Source organism: Simochromis diagramma, unplaced genomic scaffold (genome assembly GCF_900408965.1).
Source record: "Simochromis diagramma unplaced genomic scaffold, fSimDia1.1 OVJJ01000492.1, whole genome shotgun sequence".
In the NCBI taxonomy this organism is placed as follows: Eukaryota; Metazoa; Chordata; class Actinopteri; order Cichliformes; family Cichlidae; genus Simochromis; species Simochromis diagramma.
Genome location: NW_024387308.1, coordinates 262,858 through 273,283, shown reverse-complemented (window position 1 = coordinate 273,283; position 10,426 = coordinate 262,858). Strand labels below are relative to the sequence as shown.

Genomic DNA, 10,426 nt, shown 5'->3' with positions numbered 1-10,426 from the left:
CCTTATTGTGTCGTACATGTCATTGTTTTTCTTTATGCCACCTGTTCTGACCGGTCTCCCCGATGTGGCGTCTGTGTAATGTACGGGCGGAAGAGGTCCTATTTCTCTGGCTGTTACGTCCTGCGCAGCTCTCTCTCTCTCTGCACTCAGAGACCAGTTTACCATCAAATCTGTTTTCTGCATTATTCTCTGCTGCTGTGTTCAGTGCTGTCGGCCTCTGACAGCAAAGCCTCATCTCTGCTGTTCACACTGAACACACTGAATTTTAAGCTTATCTGCTATAAAAAGCCTTCATGTGTTTCTGTTTTAGCCTCAGTGACTTTGACACAAAGGCCTCTGCTGTGATGCTCACACCTCTGATCAAGTCTCACAGTGTCAGCTTGGTTTTATACACAGACACAAAATATGGAGATGAACTGAAAAATGATCAGAATTAGAATATTTCTGACTGACTGAGTCAAAAGTGAATCGATTATAGACACCAGTGAGGATACCCAGGCCTACCACACACACACACACACGCACGCACGCACGCACGCACGCACACACACACACACACTGGTTTTAGTTCAGTGTTAGTTCACACACATTGGTTAGATTTGGTAATAACCGTGGACAAGAAGTCAGCAGCTCGGTGAGGGGAGGAGTCAAAAACACACGTGGACCCTCAGTACCTAAAACATTTTTGAAACATGAGTGAGTGACAGGTGGGAGCGGGCGACAGGAAACACCCACGCGATGATTCAGGTAAACATCGTCACGTGGGCAGAAGGTGGGTTCAGGAAGTGTTACCTGTGAATAATCCTGAAACATCCCGGATTAGCGGGAACTTCTGTGCTCACATCCAAACTTCCCGCATTGACTCACGCTCTGTGAGGTCAGAGCGCGAGCCCCGCTGTGTCTGTGACGCAGCAGCACCGAAAAAGTTCCGTCAGATGTGACGGAATGACCGGAAAACCCCGCGCGGAAGCATAAAAACGAGAAAGCGGCTGGAATGAAACTTCAGAGAGAGTCCGAGCAGCTGCACGGCAGACACGCACCGAAACAGGGACACCCACGGACCCGCAGACATGAACGCGTTCACAGGTAAGAGCATGCGCCGTGACGCAGGAGGGGCCGCTAAACTCTGCAGAAATACGCACGGAGCTTGGTAGAAGAGTCGGGTCACTTTAAAAAAGTGAGCTGCAGAGCCTCACCTGAGCCTCACCTGAGCCTCAGTCCGGCTCAGGTGAGGCTCAGGTGACGGGGGCTGACGGGGGTCTGTATGGAGGGTCATTAGTGCCAAACAGTCCTGAGAATCACACCTGCAGACACTGTATGTGTGCGCACAGGTGTGATCTTGGTGTGACGGTGGATCACAGGACCGCTTTAAATATTCGGATAGCTCGCAAACTTTTCACGTGTCATGCAGCTGAGACACGGAACCAGCCGAGGGCGTGAAGGCCCTGCGCTTGTTTATGTGAGTGACAGTATAAGTACCTGCATCAGTACCTTCAGCCGCTCCGCTGACTCTGTCCTCCTCCGGGTTGTTCTGGTCCAGCTTAGAGGTCCGGGCTGCTGAAGGTTCAGGAATAGTTGAAGCAGAACCACCGTCAGGCTTGCAGATTAAAATAAAACATAATCGGTGTGTTCAGAGTCCCTGAAGCTGTTTCCATACGAATCCAGGAAACTGAAAAAGTTTATTTATAAGCTTTAATCAATAACTCCCCAAAAGTTCATTGATGATTGATCATCAGAGTGTGAGGGTGCAGAGGCAGAAACAAATGAGTAAACATCATAGTTCTGACTGTCAGCCGCTTTTTAAGATTTCAATGATTAATTAGCTCTTAATGAATAATTAATGATTAATTAATGCTTTATTAACATCATCACATCTGATTGGACCACAGTTTTTTCGTTCTGTGCTTGGTATCAGAGATTATCTTGTGGTGCTGTTGGCTCTTCTCAGGGGTCACTCTCTTTGTTTTTCCAGTTGTTGCCCTGCTGCACTGCTGCCTGTTAGCAGCGCTGGTTCAATCGGCTCCCGTCAGCTCGCCGTCCAACCCGTCGCAGACGTTCAAAGAGGCGGTCGAGCGAGTGATGAGGCTGGTGGAGAAAATCCGGAAAGACGTCCGCTCCGTGCACGGCAGCATCATCAACATTGACGTACGCACACGCCCGTCCATATCACGGCGCAGCCGGACCACCGTGTGCTGTCACGCTTTGCAAAAGCTGCAGTAAGCTGCAGTGCCAGCAGGGGGCGATATGTTATTACTAGCCAACATTGTTAACACATTTACTTGGAAGGCGTGTTAGCCATCAATCCTGGAATAGAAGAAATCTGGAACGTACGTCATAGCTTCCTTGGTCACTAGCGGCTCCCCCACCCCCTGGTGGAACTGCAGCTTACTGCAGCTTCTGCATGCTTGTCCACTTCAGGTTTGTGAAGCATGACAGCACACAATGGGCAGGTGTGTCTTTTAAACGGTTTGCCGTGGTACTGGGTTCAACTTGCTGCTCCTTCTTCTTCTTCTTCTTGAGCTAATAGATGTTTACTGTCCTCCTCAGGGTTTTACCCTCGACCCCTCCAGTCAGACCGGAGAGCTGGAGATGAAGAGGATAAACCTGGGAATCCCTGACCCCCCCGTCCTCAAAGAGCTGTCCGAACAGTTCACAGCGGTCAGTCTCCAGCTCGGGTGGTGCCGTGGGTGGTATTGGGGAGTTCTTTGGTTCATTTGGGCTCATTAATGGTTTCAGTTGGTCCTTGAATGCAATTGGGAGGGTTTAGTGATGTCATAGAGGGCTCTGGGAGTGCATGTGCTTTGGTCATGGGGGAGGTTCAGGAGGCTATTGACAGTTTTTTGGTTCGTTTACTGCCCATTAAAGAATTACTGAATCGCTCCAGGTGTTTGTGTAGTGGTCGAGTCTGTTCTGGTGATGTAATGTGATGGGTTTGTGTTTCCCTGCAGGACATGTGTGTGAGCCGTATGCTGGCGGGCGGGCGGCTGTACCAGGGGCTGCTGGTAGATTTGTCTCGCAGACTGGGGGGACTGGAGGCCCTGAGTGCTGAACTGAGAGACCTGGTGACCCACATCAACCAGGTAACACACACACCGGCTGAGAGCGTGCACTTCCTGTTGTCAGCAGTTGAAACCCTTCATAGGTCGTGTCCTGAGGACGCATTTGTAGACCGATTACGTCACAGCGACGCGCCGAAGGCTGTCCAAATTCGTAGACTCCTCCGAATGCAGCCGACAAATGCGTCCTCCTTTTCCCCGAATTTGAAGGATGGGTCGGGTGTGTCCTTTATGGCCCACCATATCCCAGAATTCATAGCGCGGCCCTGCCAATTCCAGTTTCTGGCAATGGCGGCCGCTACTAAGTTTTAAAATTACTCTTACTAATCTTTCTGGGTCACAAAACAAACTTTTAACATATTTTCAGGCGAGAAAGTAGCTGTGTAAACATCAAATATCTGCTCGGTTTATCAAGATGTCGCATATTTGCAAAAGTGCTCCGACGTTTTCGGAGACGTCTGCTACCCACCAGCTCGATAGCTCGCTGGGAGCTCGAGGGTCACTGGAGCCGCAGAGAACGGCACAACTCCCAGCACATCATCATTGGCACAGCGCGGACTTTCGCTACTCAGGTTAAACGTAATATATAAGTCACTTAGACAACATAAAAATGATATTGTTTGGCCTTTTTCAGTGTTTTATTTGTTTGTGAGTAAATCGGTTTGGCTGAGATTAAAGTTATTAGATTAGATTAAACTTTTTTAATCCCCCGGGTGGTTTCCACACAGCTGAATAAACGTCAAACAGAAAACTGATTAAACAGAAGTGTGAGACGGTCGAGAGTTTACTCCAGTGTCCTGTTATATTTTAGATAGCAAGGAGCAGACGACTGAGTTTATTAAACTTCACCCAGACAGCGGTGACGCTAATCAGAAGGCTAGACCGTCCCATTTCACAGCCGTTTACTTCCGGCCGACACGACCTTCTGAGGACCCGGCCCACGTAGACCGCGAAGGCCGGGTCCTCAGGAGGATGCAGCCCATGAATTTGGACATGACCCTAGTGGAACGTGTCCACTGTCTTGCCACCCTATGACATCACTTCCTCAGAACTTGTGCTTGTTTTGAAACAGGAAGTTCTTTAGGGTTAGGGTTAGGAAGGTCAGGAAGCTTTATTCAATTTGTTGGGTCTTTGCTGTGTGTTTCAGATGAAGGACGCGGCTCAGCTGAGCAGTGACTCTTTGGATCAGAGCAGCCTGGACTTGACTTTGAATCTCCATGGCAACTACGATGTCCAGGTGGCAGCCCACCTGACGCTGTGCCAGCTGCTCGAGTTCTGTCACGACCTGATCCGCAGCCTCAGAAACATGGCCGAAACACAGATGGCTCGTGGGACGCGCTAAGCCCCGCCCACTGCAGGATCAGAGCTGCTAGCACGATTCAGGGGAGAAACTTTATCGATCATGGAGTTGATGACACTGTTTGTCTCATCATCATCACCTCCTGACGAGCGCCCGCCTCCGTGATGCAGCAGGACTAAAGACTGATAGATGACACACAGGAAGTTTATCCCTCGTCTTCAGCAGCTTCAGGGTCAGCCAACATGTTTTATTGTGAAGGCAGCCTGTTGGAGCTCCGTTTCCTGCTTTGTGGTCAAAGGAGCTTGCTTTGTGTGTCGCAGCACGTCGAAGCGCTCTATCGTCCCAGGATCAGCTGGGAACACACAGCAGGAATGTGATGAATGTGTGCCCGATCATTCTGGTGCAGAAGAAGAAGAAGGAGCCGGCTGCAGGTCCAGACCTGCTTCACGCCCGAGGTTATTCTCACCTGCAGACGCTGGAGAAGGAAAAAACAGCGTCATCATCTGAACCCGAACTCCACAGCCGATCGATTTCTGTCCCGTTTCAGTTCTAATCAGCTTCAGTGATCTGGAGCATTCACCACAAACTCTCAGGGCCATTTTTTACTGTTCACTGTACAGAAAACAATCAAATCAAGTTTGAAATGTATCTTAATGAGGTCACTTCCTGCTGTTATTACTTTAGAGTAAGAGCTCCTTCAGTTGAACCTGATGGTACAGCTTTTATTTTGAAGCCGCAGCAGGAAATGGCCTGGCAACAGAAAGTCATAATGTTGTCACGTTTTTATTCATAAATATTTATTATTTTTTATTTAATTGTTTTTAAAAAGCAATATCTTGTTCTTTGTGTTTATTTATCATCTCTTTATTTATTGATTATATTTATTGACTATTTATTGGTTTTTTTGACTTCCTGTTTGTGTTGTCAGTGTTAAAACTGCAAAATGTTTTCAAGGACATTTTTTATCCTGCTGATTTTTGTGATTCGTTTCATTTCTTGACACTTTCGTTTTTACTCATTGACGTTTGTTTGTTTTTATTGTTTATGTTTGAGAACTAAAAATAATATTTCTACCTGCTGATCTCTGTCGCCACGTTAGAGATCAGCAGGTATGATGTCAGTTCTGCAGAAAATAGCATCAACATTCCTCAGAGCTCCGTGGGGAGAGGAGGAGGGTCTGAAGTCCCGGATGAGCATCAATAATAAATAATAAATATTGTTACACAAAACTTTATTCTTTAGTTTTCTTTTGAATGTTGAATTCAATTTTTTATATTAAGTGATTGTTTTGATCTTTAGTCTTTGACCCTGCAGCGAGTCTGCAGCTGAGAGAATAAAGACTCCGAGTTTCCTCTCATTCGTTCATGTGCAGCTTGTTCCTGAAAGCAGGAAATGAAGCTCCAGCTGCTCAGACTGAACATCCATGTGATCGTGTGATCATGCATGCACGCTTTCAGTTCAATGGAATTTTATTCATACAGCATCAAATCACAACAACAGTTGCCTCAAGGTGCTTTATATTGTAAGGCAGATCCTACAATAATGCATACAAAGAAAACACAAAACAAATGAGCAAGAACTTTGGTGACAGTGCGAAGGAAAAACTCCCTTTGAACAGAAAAAACCTCCACAATCAGAGATTAATTATAACTAATGATTCAGTGCAGAGAGGTCAATTAACACTCATTGCATCATGGGAATCCTCCAGCAGCCTATGTGCATTGCAGCATAACTAAGGGAGGATTCAGGGTCACCTGGTCCAGCCCTAACTATATGCTTTAAAAAAGGAAGGTTTGAAGCCTAATCTTGAAAGTAGAGATAGTGTCTGTCTCCTGAATCCAAACTGGAAGCTGGTTCCACAGAAGAGGGGCCTGAAAACTGAAGGCTCTTTATGTGCATTCACTCTTATCTGACTTCCAGGGATAGGAAGCCTTTATGTTTCCATGGAGACCGTTTAAAGTGTCACAGCTCTGACATGTTTAGCCGCATGTTCTCCTTAAATTGCTGGCTGTCTGAGTGGTGTCCCAGAAACGATGTGGGCTTCATAGATAATTGGCAAACCTTCTGGAGGAAACCTGGTCTTGTTAGGAGAGACGGCATCCATCCCACTTTGGATGGAGCAGCTCTCATTTCTAGAAGTATGGACAAATTTATTAAACCCCCCAAAATATGACTATCCAGAGTTGGGACCAGGAAGCAGAGTTGCAGTCTTACACGCCTCTCTGCAGCTTCTCTCCTCCTGCTACCCCCCCCAAAAACCCATCTCCATAGAGACTGTGTCAGCTCCCAAACAGACAAAAACAAACTAAAAACCAGCAACAAACAACTTAAACATAAACAGTTACAAAGAAAGAACAATAAAGTATCCACATCTGAACCAAAGAGTAAAACAGTGAAATGTGGATTATTAAATATTAGGTCTCTCTCCTCCAAGTCTCTGTTAGTACATGACTTAATAATTGATCAACAAATCGATTTACTCTGCCTTACAGAAACCTGGTTGCAGCAGGATGATTATGTTAGTTTAAATGAATCAACACCCCCGAGTCATTCTAACTACCAGAAACCTCGAAGCTCAGGCCGAGGGGGAGGTGTGGCAGCAATTTTTCACACCAGCCTATTAATCAACCAAAGACCCAGACAGACTTTTAATTCATTTGAAAGCCTGATGCTTAGCCTTGTCCACCCCAGCTGTGAAACTCAGAAACCAGTCTTACTTGTTATCATCTATCGTCCACCTGGGCCTTACACAGAGTTTCTGTCTGATTTCTCAGACTTTATATCTAATTTAGTTCTGAGCTCAGATAAAATAATTATTGTGGGTGATTTTAACATCCATGTAGATGCTAAAAATGACAGCCTCAACATGGCATTTAATCTGTTATTAGACTCAATTGGCTTCTCTCAAAATGTAAAAGAACCCACCCACCACTTTAATCACACTCTAGATCTTGTTTTAACATATGGCATAGAAACTGAACATTTAACAGTGTTTCCTGAAAACCCTCTCCTGTCTGATCATTTCCTGATAACATTTACATTTACAATAATTGATTACACAGCAGTGGAGAGTAGACTTTATCACAGTAGATGTCTTTCTGAAAGTGCTGTAACTAAGTTTAAGAATATAATCCACCCACTGTTATCATCCTCAATGCCCTGTACCAACACAGAGCAGAGCAGCTATCTGAACGCTACCCCAACAGAGGTCGATCATCTTGTTAATAATTTTACCTCCTCACTACGTACAACTCTGGATACTGTAGCTCCAGTGAAAACTAAGGTCTCTAATCAGAAGTACCTGACTCCATGGTATAATTCTCAAACACGTACCCTAAAGCAGATGACTCGTAAGCTGGAGAGGAAATGGCGTGTTACAAATTTAGAGGGTCATCATTTAGCCTGGAGAAATAGTTTGCTGCTTTGTAAGAAAGCCCTCCGCAAAGCCAGAACATTGTACTATTCATCACTGATTGAAGTAAATAAGAACAACCCCAGGTTTCTCTTCAGCTCTGTAGCCAGGCTGACAAACAGTCAGAGCTCTGTTGAGCCAACCATCCCTTTAACGTTAACTAGTAATGACTTCATGAACTTCTTCACAAATAAAATTTTTATCATTAGAGAAAAAATTACCAGTAATCATCCCACAGATGTAATATTATCTACAGCTACTCTTAGTACCATTGATGTTAAGTTAGACTCTTTTTCTCTAATTGATCTTTCTGAGTTAACTTCAATAATTACTTCCTCCAAACCATCAACGTGTCTTTTAGACCCCATTCCTACAAAACTGCTCAAAGAAGTCCTGCCATTAATTAATGCTTCGATCTTAAATATGATCAACCTATCTCTAATGATCGGCTATGTACCACAGGCCTTCAAGCTGGCTGTAGTTAAACCTTTACTCAAAAAGCCATCTCTAGACCCAGCAGACTTAGCTAATTATAGGCCAATCTCCAACCTTCCTTTCATATCAAACATCCTTGAAAGAGTAGTTGTCAAACAGCTAACAGATCATCTGCAGAGGCTTATTGGAAGAGTTTCAGTCAGGTTTCAGAGCTCATCACAGCACAGAAACAGCTTTAGTGAAGGTTACAAATGATCTTCTTATGGCCTCTGACAGTGGACTCATCTCTGTGCTTGTCCTGCTAGACCTCAGTGCAGCGTTCGATACTGTCGACCATAATATCCTATTAGAGCGATTAGAACATGCTGTAGGTATTACAGGTACTGCACTGCAGTGGTTTGTATCATATCTATCTAATAGACTCCAGTTTGTGCATGTAAATGGAGAGTCCTCTTCACACACTGAGGTCAATTATGGAGTTCCACAGGGTTCAGTGCTAGGACCAATTCTGTTTACATTATACATGCTTCCCTTAGGCAGTATCATTAGAAGACATAGCATACATTTACACTGCTATGCAGATGACACCCAGCTCTATCTGTCCATGAAGCCAGATGACACACACCAATGAATTAAACTGCAGGAATGTCTTAAAGACATAAAGACCTGGATGGCCGCTAACTTTCTGCTTCTTAATTCAGATAAAACTGAGGTTATTGTACTCGGCCCTGAAAATCTTAGAAATATGGTATCTAAGCATATTCTTCCTCTGGATGGCATTACCTTGGCCTCCAGTAACGCTGTGAGGAACCTTGGAGTCATTTTTGACGAGGACATGTCCTTCAACGCACATATTAAACAAATATGTAAGACTGCTTTCTTCCATTTGTGCAACATCTCCAAAGTTAGAAAAATCCTGTCTCAGAGTGACGCTGAAAAACTAGTTCATGCATTTATTACTTCCAGGCTGGACGACTGTAATTCATTATTATCAGGATGTCCTAAAAACTCCCTGAAAAGCCTTCAGCTGATCCAAAATGCTGCAGCAAGAGTCCTGACAGGGACTAGAAAGAGAGAGCAGATTTCTCCTGTTTTGGCTTTCCTTCATTGGCTTCCTGTTAAATCCAGAATTCAAAATCCTGCTCCTCACATACAAGGTCTTAAATAATCAGGCCCCATCTTATCTTAATGACCTTGTAGTACCATATCACCCTATTAGAGCACTTCACTCTCGCTCTGCAGGCCTACTTGTTGTTCGTAGAGTATTTAAAAGTAGAATGGGAGGCAGAGCCTTCAGTTTTCAGGCCCCTCTTCTGTGGAACCAGCTTCCAGTTTGGATTCAGGAGACAGACACTATCTCTACTTTCAAGATTAGGCTTCAAACTTTCCTTTTTGCTAAAGCATATAGTTAGGGCTGGACCAGGTGACCCTGAATCCTCCCTTAGTGATGCTGCAATAGACGTAGGCTGCCGAGGATTCCCATGATGCATTGAGTTTTTCCTTTCCAGTCACCTTTCTCACTCACTATGTGTTAACAGACCTCTCTGCACTGAATCATACTTGCTATTAATCTCTGTCTCTCTTCCACAGCATGTCTTTATCCTGTCTTCCTTCTCTCACACCAACTGGTCGCAGCAGATGGCCCCGCCCCTCCCTGAGCCTGGTTCTGCTGGAGGTTTCTTCCTGTTAAAAGGGAGTTTTTCCTTCCCACTGTTGCCAAAGTGCTGCTCATAGGGGGTCATATGATTGTTGGGTTTTTCTCTGTATCTATGAAGTGCCTTGAGGCGACTTTTGTTGTGATTTGGTGCTATATAAATAAAATTGAATTGAATTGAATTGAATAAACTCGGCCGTCTGCTCCTTGCTATCTAAAATTTAACAGGACACTGGAGTAAACTCTCGACCGTCTCACACTTCGGTTTAATCAGGTTTTTGTTTGATGTTTATTCAGCTGTGTGAAAACCACCCGGGAGATTAATAAAGTTTTATTTTATCTAATCTAATCTAATAACTTTAATCTCAGCGGAACCGATTTACTCACAAACAAATAAAACACTGAAATGTGCCAAACAATATCATTTTTATGTTGTCTAAGTGACTTATATATTACGTTTAACCTGAGTAGCGAAAGTCCGCGCTGTGCCAATGATGATGTGCTGGGAGTTGTGCCGTTCTCTGCGGCTCCAGTGACCCTCGAGCTCTCGGCGAGCTATCGAGCTGGTG

The 10,426-nt window shown here is 44.7% G+C and overlaps 1 protein-coding gene across 1 annotated transcript; it reads left to right on the top strand.

The window, feature by feature from the left end:
* Nucleotides 1-708: 708 nt before the first annotated feature.
* LOC120717139 lies at nt 709-5,797 on the top strand. The gene is made up of 5 exons (XM_040004988.1): nt 709-1,086; nt 1,973-2,145; nt 2,548-2,658; nt 2,949-3,080; nt 4,204-5,797. The coding sequence occupies exons 1-5, from the start codon at nt 1,071-1,073 to the stop codon at nt 4,396-4,398; spliced, it is 627 nt and encodes a 208-aa protein (XP_039860922.1). The 5' UTR covers nt 709-1,070; the 3' UTR covers nt 4,399-5,797.
* The last annotated feature ends 4,629 nt before the right edge of the window (nt 5,798-10,426 follow it).

Excerpts from the sequence above, each read along its gene's own strand:
- LOC120717139 (XM_040004988.1), top strand. Across the intron at positions 2,146-2,547 it reads GCAGCATCATCAACATTGAC|GGTTTTACCCTCGACCCCTC; the intron begins GTACGCACACGC and ends TGTCCTCCTCAG. Across the intron at positions 2,659-2,948 it reads TGTCCGAACAGTTCACAGCG|GACATGTGTGTGAGCCGTAT; the intron begins GTCAGTCTCCAG and ends GTTTCCCTGCAG.